The sequence below is a fragment of the Populus trichocarpa genome, chromosome 19, assembly GCF_000002775.5.
Source record: "Populus trichocarpa isolate Nisqually-1 chromosome 19, P.trichocarpa_v4.1, whole genome shotgun sequence".
In the NCBI taxonomy this organism is placed as follows: Eukaryota; Viridiplantae; Streptophyta; class Magnoliopsida; order Malpighiales; family Salicaceae; genus Populus; species Populus trichocarpa.
This window is the reverse complement of record NC_037303.2, coordinates 11,747,755-11,764,752: the sequence shown is the minus strand read 5'-3', so window position 1 is coordinate 11,764,752 and position 16,998 is coordinate 11,747,755. Positions and strand designations below refer to the sequence as shown.

General features: G+C 31.5%; 2 protein-coding genes across 2 annotated transcripts; both read left to right on the top strand.

The window, feature by feature from the left end:
- The first annotated feature begins 757 nt into the window (after positions 1 to 757).
- On the top strand, positions 758 to 4,400 carry LOC7475773 (agamous-like MADS-box protein AGL12). Its single transcript, XM_024591881.2, has 7 exons — positions 758 to 1,103; positions 1,377 to 1,470; positions 3,196 to 3,257; positions 3,405 to 3,507; positions 3,608 to 3,649; positions 4,039 to 4,080; positions 4,175 to 4,400. Exons 1-7 carry the CDS (start codon positions 922 to 924, stop codon positions 4,268 to 4,270), a joined length of 621 nt encoding a protein of 206 aa, XP_024447649.1. The 5' UTR covers positions 758 to 921; the 3' UTR covers positions 4,271 to 4,400.
- Positions 4,401 to 11,128: 6,728 nt separating this feature from the next.
- On the top strand, positions 11,129 to 13,626 carry LOC7475772 (GDSL esterase/lipase At1g71691). The gene is made up of 4 exons (XM_002325919.4): positions 11,129 to 11,493; positions 12,081 to 12,202; positions 12,612 to 13,104; positions 13,202 to 13,626. The coding sequence occupies exons 1-4, from the start codon at positions 11,223 to 11,225 to the stop codon at positions 13,435 to 13,437; spliced, it is 1,122 nt and encodes a 373-aa protein (XP_002325955.3). The 5' UTR covers positions 11,129 to 11,222; the 3' UTR covers positions 13,438 to 13,626.
- Positions 13,627 to 16,998: the final 3,372 nt, after the last annotated feature.

Sequence of the window (16,998 nt, the reverse complement as noted above, 5' to 3'; positions counted from 1 at the left end):
TTTAAGAATAATTTTATATTAGTTTTTTAATATGTAGCCTCGAGTAAAAATATTGCGAAATTGAAAATTGCATAAATCCCCATTACTTTTTTCTATTAATTAGAAGAAAAAATTAGGGTAATATTATTTAAACTTATAATTATTTAAAATGAGTTTATTTTTATGTTTAAAAAGCGTTTTTGAAAATTAAAATATTATCTTAATATATTTTTAAATTTTCAAACAAAACATACCAACCACTACTTGAATTGTCAAAATTAAACTTCAATAAAAAGTTAAAAGTCTTAATTGAAATTGTAAAAATAAGTCTATAAATATTAGGAAAAAAAAGGGTAAACTGTGTCTTAAGGTTAAAAAGCCCTAGAAACAGAGAAGGTATATTTTTGTCATAAAGACAAAAGGTGGAAGGAATGACAAAGGCCAAAAAACAAGGAAAAGTGGTGGGGGTGGGGGGTGGTGCAAAGCCACCCACCATGGGCAGCTAAGCTAGCTCATTGATTCAAAAAAATGACCATGAGATAAAATGGGTCGCATGTGAAAAAGCAATTGCCTGCTGACTAGACTTGGCCTGCCCCACATGAAAACTTTGAGGCTAAATCTCTATCTATTTGGCCATGCCTCGCGCGCACCGACTCATGTGGGCGCGGAGTTCCAAGCAAATGAGGAAGCTGGGAAAGCATTACCAATCATATCATGGCAATAGTTAAAGAATCTGTAGACTGGTGAGTGAGATTAAATAGATAATTTAGTAAAGAGGAAAGGCAGCTTTACAATGTTTTGATTCCCATTCTCTGGTGGGACTATTTAAGTTCCGAAGCTGTCTTACTTGTGAAGCAATTGTAAGAAAAGCTTCTGGGGGGGAGGATTACAGCGACCGGCCTGAAGCTAGTTCAAACTAGTGGGAGGTTGTCTGTTAGGAAAATGGCTCGTGGAAAGGTTCAGTTGAGACGTATTGAGAACCATGTGCACAGGCAGGTTACCTTCTGCAAGCGCCGAGCAGGGCTCCTTAAGAAGGCTAAGGAGCTCTCTGTGCTGTGTGATGCTGAAATTGGAGTTGTCATTTTCTCCGCCCATGGAAAGCTCTATGAACTAGCCACCAAAGGGTCTCTCTCCTCCCTAGCTCTCCCTTTCCATTCACATAAACAAATATGCATGCGTATACATGTGTGGGGGCTCACTCGTATTTTTTTTACACAAACGAAAAACATGTGTCGATTTATGCATGCATGTAACCATAAATGAAATTATGAACATTTTTCCTCACAAGGGACGTCGCGAAAATATCATCTAGCAAGTTTTGTTAAGCTTTTTTTTATGCACATCATTGGAGAAAGTGTTATTTAGCTACTGAAAATTCTCTGTTCTTGTTGTTCAAGAACCATGCAAGGGCTCATTGAGAGGTACATGAAGTCCAGCCGTGGGGCTCAACCTGAACCAGCTGCCATGGAGACCCAGCCGGCGCCTGATCTGGTACGTTATCTAATTATACAACTAATTAAGTTTATTGAATGCATTTAAAAGTAAATAACAAATATATAAACATAATATTCGTATTCTTATGCAAAAGCTTGCACAGCATCTGATGCTCGATCTTCATAAAAGCATACTACATAAATATACCCATCTAATTTATGCGCAATGTTGGTGATGAATATATAGCTTTGAGGACTCAACATCCGACTGATTTGCATTCGCGAAACTCGTTTTTTGATAAGCTAAAACTGCAATAGATAAGCACCAAAAACCTGCTTAGGTTGAGCTAGTGGTTAATTACTTGTTCGATTTGTGATAATTAGATGTATGTCTCGGTTTTGATTCCAAGATTTTATTATTAGATTACATCAAAATAATTCAGTGTTAGAACTATAAGGCAAAATTTAATCCAAATTACCTGAAAAATGAGTTAGATTTCAATCAAAACCAAGTTGAAGTTGATTTCATATGACTTATTCGACTAGGCGTGTTGACCCTACCAACCCATTCAAAACTTGATCTAACCCAAAAAATTCAAGACATTGTTGTTTTAATTTTTTAAAAAAAAATTGAAATGATAATATTTTAGACCGACACAGGTTAACTCATATTAACTCATCATATTTAGCGTGAAACTGATTATATTTAATAACTTTATTTTTTAAAATAATATTTTATTTAATTATACGATAATAAAAATAGACATGTATTGGAAGGCAATTGAATAAAATTTTAAAAACAATTAAAAAAATATTATGAAGGGTTGTGAATAAAAAGAGGTTGCTATATTAGAAAAGATGTTATATTCCCATTTAAAAACCAAGTAAAACCTAAATGATATTTTAATAAATTATATCCTAAAAGTATTTTTAATTGATTTATTTTAATGAATTTCAATTAAAATTAAAAACACATCGAGATGGTCATCCAAATATATTTTTAATTAATTTAAATTCAAATTAAAAATAGAAAAATAAAAAGAGGCAAGGTGTTTGGATCTAGGTGGGCAAATGCACCTAGCCCATTTAAAAGAAAATCTTTTTCTATTTTTTAGCAACTTTCTATTCACCTAGGAACTTGAACATAAATAAAATGAATTTTTGCACAACAACTAAAAAAAAATCAAAACTGCACGGATCTAAAATAAAGTTAGCAAAGAATATAAAGAATAAACATAACTTTTCCACACAAATTTGAAATACTCTACCTAGGTTTTTTTATTTCTCAATTTGATCTTTGGTTTTTTAATTATATCTTAATCATACAAATTATAATCATATCTCATTAAATTGATATATAATCAAGCACTCAAATCTTGCCAAAACCTTCATACTTCAAGGAAATGTAAATAACATTCCCATTTACTGGAAAAAGCACACACACAAATGACAAAAAAAAAAACAAAGGTTTGACGATAAAAAAAAAAAATCCCTATTATGATTCCTAGTTAAAGAAATGTATGGATGGAACACCTTTTAGATTACTGTTACTTGTTAATCATGGAGTGTAAAAGTTTGTGTTTGTTACCGTTGGCATTATATATATATATATATAAGGGGTGGATATGTGGGTGATGAACGCTGGATGCTTTATATAATACATCGACAATTTGGATCATGGTTAAACAGTTTTCAAGAACTACTTCAATTTTCAAAAATGTTTAAGGCTTTAATCCAATGCTTATATATTTTCACTAATGGAGAAGTAATCTATGGCCTGCAGGATACAAAGGAGGAGATCAACATGTTGAAGCAAGAGATTGAAGTACTGCAAAAAGGACTAAGGTTTGTATCCATAATTAATTATTATAATTTAATTTGCTTATATATTAGTTAGTGTTCGACATTGAAAGATGATCTAATCTCTAAATCACAAAAAAAAATGTAGCAAGATTTGTATTATAGAGATATAAAATGCTTAATTAATTACAGGTACATGTTCGGAGCAAGAGCTGCAGCAGAAATGAGCTTAGATGAATTGCTTGTACTCGAAAAACATCTTGAAATTTGGATTTATCAAATTCGTTCAACCAAGGTATCCAATTACTTCCAAGCCAACTTTACTTGCTTCAAGTTATTATTATTATTATTATTATTATATATTTTCGTAAGTCTAACCAAGTAATGGCACACAGATGGACATCATGTTTAAAGAGATTCAGCAGTTGAGGAACAAGGTTCGTTTTCAATATTCAACTCCTTTTTTTATTATTATTATTAACTGTGGGCATTAAAAAAACAACATGCATAATCAATATATATATATATATATATATATTCATTTGAGTCTAACTAAGTAATGGCACACAATTTTATTATAGTAATTTAACTTGTATCAATGTCTTTGTAATAAAAAAAAATAATGAAACCATAAACATTTGAGTCTTAAATAATCGCGAGCTTGATTTCAGTTCCTCCCTCCCTCCCACAATCCAAAATGAAATCAGCTATTCTTGGATTCCAATGCTATACTTAACCATTTTAGAATAATGTTTTAATTATGAAATATTAATTAATATTTACATCCTGTTTTTTTCTAAGACTATATATGAATTTGATTGTATAGGAAGAAATATTGACGGCTGCAAACCAACACCTCCATAATAAGGTTAATAAGAGATCATTAACTCTTTTTTCTTTCTTTTTTTATACAGATTTCTGAGATCTTCGATCTAATTATGAAACGTTAATTTGCTGTGCAGGTGGAGGAGAATGCTGAGATTACTAACTTTGTGTCAGTAACCTCTGATTTTCCGCACCCACTAACTATACAAAATGAAATAATATTTCAATATTAGGAGTAGCTCGCTCTAAGTTTAGAGTGCAATTGCGAGGTTACGTTTGGTGTTGCAAGCAATGAATATTAGTGATTATATAATATTTGTGAGGTGTGTTGCATAAGTAATAAACTTCAGAAATTGTTACATATATACCTGTTGCTAGCTATGCAATTGCTTCAATAACGTTTTTACACGAACACTAATGGCTGCCATTGATTAATGTATTTATGTTTTGCTTTATTCTCCTTCTTACAAACTTATTAAATGCGATTGAATTTCCAAAAAAAAAACTAAAAAAAAAAGAAGAAAATCAGAGACGAAGAAGAAGAAAAGTTTTTTTTTGGATAATGAAGAAGAAAAGTTTTAGTGGGAATAATGATAATATAGTAATAATCGAAGGAAACAATACAATATGGATTCTTTTAGATGTAGTAGATCTTTAGAGAGACAAGTGGGGTGGTGTTCAACAAGATCCTAGGTAGCCACCATTGAGAGAGAGGGAGAGAAGGGAGAAGAAAAAAAATCAAGAGGGAGAGAGGAGATTTTTAGAGAGAAAAATAGATAAAAAGAAATTGTGTAGAGAAAATTTCAAGAGAAAAAGAAAGAAAGAATGGAGTGAAAAGAAAAGGAAAAATATAAAGAGAGAAGGGGGAAAAAAGAAGAAAGAAATGAAAATGGCCTAGACAACATCGTTCCATCTCTCCCTCTCATTTTTCTCCCCGTTAAAGCCAACTGCCATCTCCAACGCAAGTCCACTTGATCGGCCACCACCATCACAACCCAGCCTCCAACATCATCGACGAAAGAGTTCCACTGTGAACTCGAACCAACCTAACAACAAATCGTCTCCCAGTTGCCATTAAAGATCGACCAGCGATGCCGAAAACACACATACACCTGCTGACAGTTGCACCATCAACAGCTTTGTCAAAGACACTATAATAATTGTCTGCAGTGAAAAGAGAGACTAAGAGAGAAAGCGTATGGGTCATAACAGCAATAACGCTTGGAGGATCGGGTTGAAACAGGTTTATCCGAGATAGTTTGGCGTTGATGAATTATGAAATTTATGTGCTGATATTGGTTTCTCTTTCTTGTTATCATCAATTCAGCTCATGTATAGTGAAGACTTTGTTTTTCATGTGGGATTTTAGGTCATCAATAAACTCTTTGGAGTTGTTTGGAACCACGATCATGTCAATTCCAGCGCTGATTCAGGCTTGAAAAAAATTTAAGTAGTTAGAACGGGGTAGAGAAGTGATAGTATTAATACCCTCCCAATTTGAGATGACAAAATCTCTGAAACGAAGAATGTTTTTGAGAAAGCCGGTGACCATGTCACGGTTACATTACATCTTAACTCCATTCCAGCTTGAGTAACCGCAAGAGATGACAAACCCTTGATAATTGAGTTACAGTAGCTTATCATGTGGGTGCTAAGAAAACCTTGTCTGCTTATTTGTGTACTGTTCTCGTTAATGCCATCTGCTGTCCCACCATCGATCACCCACATAGTGCTTGGCACATCTAGCAACCTTTGTTTTTCCAGCGACATGTCTTATCTGCATACTCTCCAATCTTTTGCCTTGCTGATCTCTTTGTCTCCTCTACTTTAAGTACAACAGAATCTGTTGCCTCTTTCGCAGAGAAGAAAAAAATGTTGCTAGTGATACTTGTACTCTGCGAGCTCTCCAGGACTTCTTCAGGTACCGATTTCTACCTTTCCCTTGATTCGTTTGACTCCGGGAATACACTTCTTCCTGGTCATTGGCAGCTGTAGTCTAAGTCAAGCTCCCTTATACGTGCTCTTTGTTACACGTGATTGTATAAAATAATTATTTTAATCTGAAAACTTAAATTGTATTATGAAAAATAAGGAGTGGAATTTTAATATATAATTTATATTAAACTCTAATATATTTTTTAAAATAAAAACTCTTTAAATTTAAAAATTACATAAATCTATATTATTTTATATTGTTAATTAATTTTGATTAGAAGAGACAATAAAGAATTAGCTAGAATGGCAAGATCTACCTTGTATTATTAATTAATTTTGATTAGAAAAGAGAATAAAAAATAAAAATAATGAGATTCGAACTCGTTACTAGTTGATCAATAGGGTTTTAATATTATATTAATGAATCATCTCAACCTAAAAACTTAAGCAATTATGTAAAATCTAAAATAAGATTTATATTATTTTATAACACATACACCTTAAATAAAAGCTTTTTGTCCTTAAAATTTGGATAAACTTACACTACCTTGTATTTAATTTTATTAATTAGATTGTAGGTGGTGAGATTTGAACTCATTCTAATAAAAAATAATTAAACATAAGATAGTATTAGCATGTCAAAGTTTCAAACTCAAAATTGAGGTGATGTATTAAAGAATAATATAAATTATATATTAAAATCTTATCTAATTATTTAAATTTTTAGATTGAGATGATTTTTTTAATATAAAGAATACAACAATCTGAATATAGCTATGATAAACTTATGTAGTCTTTCATTTGATGATAAGATTTTAATTAATTGAATAAAATAGGTATATTAACTCTTGGTACGTATGTCAATGAAAGAAATATATATATATATATATATATATATATATATATATATATATATATATATATATATATATATATGAGATGGTTACTAATCTTTAATTCAATTACTTATAAAACATTCCATTGGATAAAGAAATAACTAAATTTTATTATTGGTATTTATACTCGAATAAAATGATATATAAAATATAAATACTTCATATGGTATTTATCTTTGTATCATATCAGTAACATTTGCAATGGAAACTCCTAAAAATAATTAATTGACTAGATTAAATAAAAAATTAGTAAAATAGCAAAATACAATTGCTTAACATGCAATTATCCCCAAGTTAAAATAATTGAGACTCTATGTGGCCACCAACTACAAATTTTTAAATGAAATCCACTATGCAGCAAGAGTCGAACTATGAGCATGCAGAGATGGGCCAAGCAAGTAACCAAACGCATGCATGCAAAGTGGACACTTTCTTACCATGAGTCACGACATTGCTATCTAGGGAACACCAACACCGACAAAGGGAAGTTGAAAGTTGAAAGTTGAAAGTTGAAAGTTGAAACCACAGAATACAGACGACGGAAATTGAATGAGCTGCTCTCGAACCTGCTGCAAAGGAACCAATCAGTTTGCTTTGCACATGCAGGCTTCATCTTGGTCTAAGAACACCAATCTCCTTTTAAAGACATGCGATCGCTCAGTATACATATTATAATTACCTTACCAAATCTCAACCAGAAGTTTTGAAGGAGTCGACTTTCGTTGTGTAATAAACCTTCGTCGAGTGATCATAGTGGGAAGGAATTCTTTAATTTAATTATTCCCAGCCCCAAGAAATCTTGTATGTATGGAATTCCAAGGTCCCCATCAGTTACAAATTGACCTTTTGTTTTTGAGAAGAATTAAATTGACTTTGACAAAGTGATCCTCTTTTTCTTGTATCTGCAGAATATATATAGCAGGTGTCATTAAAGGAGACATAATTCACGTCAAAGATTTCCCCTTGAGCTTTTTCTTTAGTTTATAACCCTGGCTTTATTAAAGAAAAAATATATTTTTTTTCAGCCATCAAGTTGTGAAATCAGGAATTAGGTTCCTGGTAGCTTACTACTGCAGAATCATTAAGCAAAACTGGTGGATCATAGAACTAATCATAGGGTTTTTGCCCAAAAGGTATTTGTTAAGGATTATCAAATACCAAACGTGTATATATATATCGGTATAATTAATGCACATCAAGTGCAAAGCTTACACCATCTTACTAGTTAAGCATTTAGTAGATTATTGGTTTGGTTGGTTTCAACTAAAATCCTGCAGAGAGCGATCGTTCTGTTTTCAGATTAGAGCATCCATTTGAGCTGGAAAGCAACCCTTACATGGCCTGAATTTGGAAACTTGGAGCTTAAATTTGGAAACTTGGAGCTTAATGACTAATATTTCCTATATATTTCCTATGAGAAGACAGTTCTGCGGCTTGGAGAAGAAGATGAAGGAAGGAAGGAAGGAAAGACGTAAATCTGTTTAGATAGATCAGCTCTGATACCAAAATAAAATAATATCCATGATTAATTAAGAGACTGACTTAATCAGATAGCCAATTCTACTATTTATATTATTATAGCATGCATGTTTTAATATATAGTATACTACGCATGATAAATTTATATAGCAAAAGTATAATTAATATTTTCTATTCTGCAACATATTCCATAATAATGACGGGTGTATGAAACAAGCATGTATTAAGCAAACGGGGACCATGAAATTGCTAGCTACATCAATGAGAATGGATGAGTCATGCATATAGGTATCATTGTAGTGTGTGTGTGTATATATATATATATATATATATATTTTTTATTAACATGGATGTCCGAATCAGCTTGCGCGCATCTCGACTAATCTCACGAGCCCTGATGTTAACGACCATGTAAGCCTCTAATGACCATTATATTAAAAATCACAAGGCTCGAACCTGAAACCACAAAAAAAATAAATATTTTAATCTTAAACTCTTACCACTAGACCATCATAATATTTCTTTCTTCTTCATGCAAGAGATCTGTTCCAATATTTTTGTTCTTGGCATCGAAATTATCACCTCCATGGACAGGGACGCATTTATTCCAGAAGCTTCAAGTTATGAAATTCGCATGATATGTGTATCATGAAGTTTGAAAGGCTTCTTTAATGTGTACCTCCTCGGTTAATTTTTATGAATCTTTCCTAATTGTATGGTTGACGATTACTTTGTTTAATTTTTAGATTGGACCGAAATATATATGAAATGTGCCTCAATCTATGGAAGTTTACCCTATAACTAATTATATACAAATAATCCACAATATATGAGAAATTATTCTTACTTTTTTTTTTTTAAGTCAAAGATAGCAGTAGTAAACGGCATATCTAGAATTTCCCTTTCGTTTTCAACCATGCATTCATCATTATTAATAAAATTTTATTTGTTTTTATGTTTTAAAAATATTTTAAAAAAAATTAAATTTTTTTATTTTTTTTGTTATTTTAAATTAATATTTTTTAATGTTTTCAAATTATTTTAATGTATTGATGTCAAAAATAATTTTAAATAAAATAAAAAATATTATTTTAATATATTTTTAAATAAAAAATATTTTAAAAACCAATCAAATAAATAATAACTAGTAAAGTGATAGCTGATTAAATAAAGATGGGTGTAGTTTTCTCCTTTTTCCAATGAGCCTAGCTATCCGAATCACTTCACTAATGGGCTCTAGCCTTTTAAGAATTAGTGCTACACTCTCAGGTTGTGCTCGGATTGATGAACACAGACCGATAGTGGCAAGTGTTAGTTAAAATAAAAAAAAAAAAAAAAAAAAAAAACATCATGCTTATTTTATGGAGATGGAAATAATTTTTTGTACTTTTTTTCCCTCATAGGACAAGCGACTAAGATGAGAAATTTACAGCCAGTTTTAACCAAATTATAAGTAAAATTAAATTAAATTATATTATATTATATATATATGTTATTTGAATTTAATTAATAATTTATTATAATTTTTATATTTGAAATAAAATATTAAATTCAACACTAACAGTTTGTTAAATCATTTTATCTTGGTGTAGTTTAGATTGAATTCAAATGGAACCTTTCCCTAGTTTATTATATCTGTTAATCACTTGTCTTCATATAAATATAAATGGTTATATGTAAATCTTTTTTATTATTATTAATATAAATATTCGGACTATTTTGTATTTTGTATGTATCTTAACTAATTTTTCGAGTTTTTTAATTAAGCTTTCAATAAATAAAAAATTTCTTTTCAGGTTGGAGTATGAGCAAACACAGGTCATGGAATCATGAATTAAAAAAACTAGAATCTTCTCTCAGTGCTTTAGAAAATGAATTAAAAACTAAAGTAACAGATCCACCCTTCCAAATTTGTTCTTCTATAAGTTTCACATTTAAAAGTACTAATCATCTGCAAGTCTAGCCCATGCAAATTTCAAGGGGGTTGGAAAAAGAGAAAGAAAGAGATAGTGGGGGACTTTGTAAAAAATTAGGATATTTTTATAATGTTGCTTTTAATGTTAATTTCAAAGGAAATTAATATGCTCTCATCATCATTTTTTAGCAATTGAATTCTATTTAGAATTCAAATCAATATCCTCAAAAAAATTTCAAACATATAAATTGATTTAATTCTGAAAATTAAATTTAATTTCAAGAATTTCAAATGATTTGTTAATGATTTTTTTTCTCAACTTTCTCCTCATAAATGTTTTTTATATCCCAAGTCATGTTATCACCAATAAATCCTAACAACTAATTTTTTTATATATTATTTTTTTACTATGGGATTTGATTAAAAATAAAAAATTGAAAATCATAAAAACAAATATAAAAACAATAAAGAAAGGACCAAAATTGAACCATTCCATCACCATAATAAAGATATATGTCAATTTGAATTTATAAATTTAAAACAGTTAAAATCTATTTTTATGTTGATTTATTGTTTATAATAATTTATGTGCTTAGATTTGTGTTTAGAATATTTTAATAGAATTTTTTCTTCATGTTATTCTATTCCTATACTGTCATATTATTAAATCAATTTTGAAAAAAACTTATATATATATATATATATGGATCAAGATGTGGAAAGACTGAAAATATGCCTGCATGTATTTGGGTGCCCTGCACATATCGTAGGGCAATTACTGCAATGGAGAAAACAGATGACTACATTTACTAGATCTCAACTACCCACCATACATCCTCTCTATTAAAGCTCCTTCGCCTTTTCACAGTCATAAAAATCCTCAACTCTTACATTACAACACTTCGAAATCATATTTTACAGTCTTACTTCCTCTCCCTCCCTCCCTCTCCCTCTCTCAAGATGGCTACCTTCAAGCTGCCTTGCATGCTGGTGATTTTCTTGGTGTTTGGTGCAGGTTTAGGCCAAAATGTGGATCCATTTGGGCCAGGAGTGGGAAGGAGAAGGGAGATGGTGCCTGCTATGTTTATATTTGGAGACTCGCTCATTGACAATGGCAATAACAATAACCTTCCTTCTTTTGCCAAGGCCAACTATTTCCCTTATGGTATTGACTTCAACGGTGGTCCTACTGGCCGTTTCTCCAATGGTTACACCATGGTTGACGAAATTGGTAAATCTCCACTGCCCTCTTCTTTGGTTGTCTTTGCTTATATGCTAAGCTTGCATGTAGTACTTGAGTCCAGAATGCCATGAAGACATAAAATACACTTTTTGTCATGGTCATATCGGTTCCCTTTTATCTTCCTTGATAATCAGAAAAGATTCAGACTTCAGAAGAGGCATCTTTGTTTAATTAAAGGAGTATTTTCTTTCTTTTCTTGCAACAATTTCGTTTTTTAGGACTTGCGATATGTGGAGACAGGAGAACGATGTTTAGCAAGTTTGAGGAAATAGTCTTTCTAGACTTGAATTCTGTTTCATCTTCTTATGGTCACCTTTTGCTCCTCTTTTATATCATTTTCTGTTGGTTTCTTGAAAGGAGAAGCCTTTCCAGATAGCAACCAAATCTCAAAATTAGCAACGATGCCTGTGTTAAGTAATGCGATTACATACATCTTCTAGGAAAACGAAATTCTATTGAAAAATGAAATGGAAAGTTGGCTATATATGCACACACATACGTGGAATTTGGCCAGCAATTGGAATCCCTCCAGTTTATGATTATCATTTTATTTTTCCTTCCATTTTCTTTGGCAGCTGAACAACTAGGACTTCCTCTGATTCCTGCATACTCTGAGGCATCAGGAGATCAAGTGCTTAATGGAGTCAACTATGCCTCTGCAGCGGCAGGAATCCTTGATATCACAGGCAGAAATTTTGTAAGCATATCCACTCATACATGTAGACTTAAGTAGAATTATGCATCATCATGCAGATTAATGAAATTAAAGCCTTAAGAGTTAAATTTTGCTTCCATTTTATAACAATTTTATGCTCCTTGAATACATAGATTTTGTAGACACGGTTCATTATACTTGCTCCGTTGATCTAGTTATTATGCAATTCACCTTCATGTGCATCTGCAGAAGGTGCATTTAATGCAACTTAATTCCTCACTGTTGACGAATCACGCTATTTAGAGTGACAATAAATGACCATTTTGAATTCACAGGAATTGAATATAATGCAGCATAGATATGGTTGGCCTACACACATGATCAAATTAAACGTGCATGGCTGCACTAATGAAACATCATCTGATGTTGTATGTATGGTTTTTTTGATCAGGTAGGTCGCATACCATTTGACCAACAGATAAGGAACTTCCAAAATACACTTGATCAGATTACAAATAATCTTGGAGCAGACGATGTGGCCAGGCAAGTTGGACGGAGCATCTTTTTTGTGGGGATGGGCAGTAATGACTACCTTAATAACTATCTCATGCCTAACTATCCAACTCGGAATCAATATAATGGCAGACAATATGCAGATCTCTTGACTCAAGAATATAGTAGGCAACTCACTTCACTTTACAATCTTGGAGCACGGAAATTTGTTATTGCGGGATTAGGAGTCATGGGGTGTATCCCAAGTATCTTGGCCCAGAGCCCTGCAGGAATCTGCTCAGATTCAGTTAACCAGCTAGTTCAACCTTTCAATGAAAATGTGAAGGCTATGCTCAGTAACTTCAATGCCAATCAGTTGCCAGGTGCAAAATCCATTTTTATTGATGTCGCTCGTATGTTTCGAGAGATCCTCACTAACTCCCCAGCCTATGGTAAGTGCGCCATGATTCTAATTTTTGGTGTAAATATTGGTTCTTGAAAGTATTTTTAAATCCTTGCTAATGTTTGTTTCAACTATTTTTTATGTAGGATTTAGCGTTATAAACCGTGGATGCTGTGGCATCGGGCGAAATAGAGGTCAAATTACATGTCTTCCGTTCCAAACACCCTGTCCTAACAGAGAACAGTATGTGTTTTGGGATGCATTCCACCCAACAGAAGCTGTGAATGTTTTGATGGGGAGAAAGGCCTTCAATGGGGATTTGAGCATGGTCTATCCTATGAACATAGAACAACTTGCCAATCTTGATATTGAGTCCAATTAACAGAATCCTTGTTCAATTTTCCATGCCATCTTCATAATTTTTATTACGTTACTGATCTATGAGAGATTAGTGGTTTATTTTACATTCAGAAATCAAAGAACCGTTCTGCATGAGTATGTTCTAATTGCTACCATAATGATAATGCCTGGCAAAAAAACCTCTATTTTGGATACTTTGCCTTTTTGGTTTGATTGTTTATACTGAGTCCTCGTATAAAAGTTTTTAGGTTCGGTTTTTTTTATTATTATTATTATGAAATTTCAATTTTTCTTTTAAAAAAAAAATTCATCGTCTTAGATTTACAAAGTTAATCCATATGTTCTACCTGAGGCATCAATTTTTCAGATTGATTATGCTTTTCACATATCATGAAAATAATTCTACCTGAGGCATCAACATATGTTCGACCATTGGTGAATCCGCTAGAGGCACCCTTTGGAAAATTAATGCCATAAGGCCTGTAATTAATTTGCCCTAGCAAGTGTAACCAAACTATTGTTGTTTCCGTTATCTACCGATGAATCCACGAAAAAAAAAGAGGACTCGGCCTTGTTGTGGCTAATAATAGTAATATTAAAGTGACTGACAAAACCAACTCTCTGAAACTCCTCATGTTTCTTCTCAACCTAGAGTTTATTATGATTTGAAGGCATGTTCACATAATGTATAGCATATGAATAGCATGGATAGAAACTATTGTCTTTTAAACTTTGAGGTTATAACCCTAAAATATAGAGAAAAATGTAAAGAAAACTCTAATATTTTCTGAAATGTTTGTAATGAAGTCCTAAAAATTCAAGTAGTTTAGAAATAAGGCTCCTAAGTTGGATAATCGATTAATTTATCGGTCCTAACAATTTCATTCATTTTTCGTAGTCAAGGTAGTTGATAGCTTGTACTTGGTGTTTAATAGATCAAGATAGTCTGTGACTAATACGGGGACTCTCTAATGTTTAAATAAGTATCTTTTTAGAGAAAAAAATACAATAATATTCTAGAGAGAGATGCTCTAAAAAGATATATGCAGTAGAGAATAAAAATTGTGAATATTTATCTTGAAGGACTCATGGTGTATTTACAACTCATAAGTTTTATCCTTTTGTGGAGAGGAGAGGCTAGAGTGTAATTTTATCTTTGTGATATTATGAATTGTATTCCACTTATTTTATCTAGCTAAAAGATAAAAACATGGCGAGTCATGATAAACTTACACCTAATGGTGTTAGTAGAGTATAGACTTGTTTCATTAAGCCTATTTGTTGAGAAATAATTCATTTGCATAAACCCACACTACCTTATACTTAATTTTTATCAAATAAATAGGAATTGTGATATTCGAACTCGTGACCGCTTGATTATCAAGACTCTGATACCATGTCAAAGAACCATCTCAACTCAATAGCTTAAACTGTTAGGTCATGAGGTCCTAATATATAATTTATATTATTCTCTAACATCTTTTAAGATTTTATATAAAAATCTATATTGATGGTGTTTAGACTCAATCATCTCTTGGGTCTAGCCAGCGCCTAGGCCTGGCACGCTGTCAAGCACAATCATGGTTGGGCCTAGCTAGCGTCAGACATAACACACATGAGTTTGGCGCATTGCCAAATCCAATCGTATCCAGCAAGGTTTTGGTCTGGTGTTAGCAAGATCCAATCATCTCTTGGGTCTGACTTTGGCCAGACCCAACATTCCTCCACTGGGGCTTGTTTAGTGATGGCACGTGCCAGCCCAACACACCTGAGAATTTAGAAAAATTATATCCGTATGCTTATTTTGGTTTTTTTTTTTGTAAAGATATACTGATAAAATATTGATTTATCAATTTGTAATTAATAACTTGAGGGGAGAGGACAATTAATTGTTTTTGCGAAGGTAAAAATAAATCTAACAAAAAATATATATAAAAAAAAAACTAATTCAACGATCAAATTTAAAGTTATTGATCAAATTTGATGAGCTTGTAGAAATTCTTGATCAAATTTGAAACTGATTCAACAATCAAACTTAAAGTTATGAATGCTTTTATCAGACTATATGTTTGATGTTTTCTAACTTTTTCACTAGCTTTACCTTATTTATCTAGTCTATAAACAAAGTTTTGGACCTTGGCTAGTTAGAACAAGCTAATTTTTTTTATAGAATGGGCCTATAAAACTTCTTGATCAAATATGAAACTAATTTAATGATCTAACCTGAAATCATGACTATATTTGTCAGATTTCGTGTTTACCATGTTCAAACTCTTTCACAAACTTTACCTTATTTATTTAGTCTAAGGGTTGCAACACATTACAAGTAACAACATATATCCTCAAAGTGATGCATAATTTATAGTGCTCTAAGATGGGTTCGTCTAGCTATTATTGTTGGAATCCTATGTACTTTTTTTCCCCCCGATAATGGGAATCATATATGTTGTTGCTTTAAGCTTTTTGACACAGCATATGATATATATGGGACAAAAATGATCATACAAGAGTAATTGCAAGAACTCTAGTACTTGTGTTCATGTGTTGCGTATTATAGTATTAACTAATGAATTTGCGGTGATAGGGCGAGTAAGAATCTCGTGATCTACTAAGGCTACAACGTCCTTGTAATTTTCAACTAGATTTCTCTAGAATATTTATACACTACGTTCATTAATAATTGCTATATAGGTGTAAGCAATAAATTGAATTAAAGAAATTATAATATATAGTTTTTGAGAAATTACATACTTATTGACAATTATTTATGTTGTACGAAAACAGCAATGTCAAGGCAAGGTTAGATGATAGCAATACCATTTAGTTTTCTAACTAATAATCGTAATATAATATTACTATTTGATAGTGTAGTTGTGGTTGCTTTTCAAAATATTTTTCGTGCCAAAATGCATTAAAATGATAATTTTTTATTTTTTAAAAAATTATTTTTGAGATCAGCACATTAAAACAATCCAAAACACATAAAAAAAATTAAATTTTTAATAAAAAAAATTAAATTTTTAAAGAACGTGATTTGCAATGAATTTCTAAACGTTTTCTAAATCACAACTTATATTTTATCTTTTCAATAATAAAAAATAAATTTTTTCATTTTTTCCACTTATAATATTCTTGATTATTTCAATTTAAGAGGATAATCACCGCGATGTTGTAAATTAACGACAATTGTCATGGAATAAGCTTTGATGCTGTTCTATTACTACAAAATTACGAATTTCCATATCACCAATTACCAAAATAATACTAAGGAATTCACTATAGCACTAAAGTGAATCGGATGACACTGTTAAAGAATAGGGTCGTTTTTGTAGTCATGAACTTTATTGCAATGCAATTTCATCCGTATATATTATATTATATGATATTATATTATATTATATTAATGTTGGGCTTCACTTTTATTTGCATACAACAAGTATTTAGGAGTTTGAGAAAATTATGCAACTAAATTAAAGAACAATGTTTTTAAAATATAATCAAAGCTTATGGGTGAACAAAGATAATAATTTAAAAAAAAAACACAAAGCAAACGGAGCCAATTCATTTTGATGCGAACAAATTC

What these genes read in the sequence shown, in the direction of transcription:
- LOC7475773 (XM_024591881.2), top strand. Translation starts at nt 922, where the DNA reads ATGGCTCGTGGAAAGGTTCAGTTGAGACGTATTGAGAACCATGTGCAC. An exon ending in CCCAGCCGGCGCCTGATCTG is followed by an intron (nt 1,471 to 3,195) that starts GTACGTTATCTA and finishes TATGGCCTGCAG; the next exon opens with GATACAAAGGAGGAGATCAA. An exon ending in TTCAGCAGTTGAGGAACAAG is followed by an intron (nt 3,650 to 4,038) that starts GTTCGTTTTCAA and finishes TTGATTGTATAG; the next exon opens with GAAGAAATATTGACGGCTGC.
- LOC7475772 (XM_002325919.4), top strand. Translation starts at nt 11,223, where the DNA reads ATGGCTACCTTCAAGCTGCCTTGCATGCTGGTGATTTTCTTGGTGTTT. An exon ending in CACCATGGTTGACGAAATTG is followed by an intron (nt 11,494 to 12,080) that starts GTAAATCTCCAC and finishes TTTCTTTGGCAG; the next exon opens with CTGAACAACTAGGACTTCCT. An exon ending in ATATCACAGGCAGAAATTTT is followed by an intron (nt 12,203 to 12,611) that starts GTAAGCATATCC and finishes TTTTTTGATCAG; the next exon opens with GTAGGTCGCATACCATTTGA.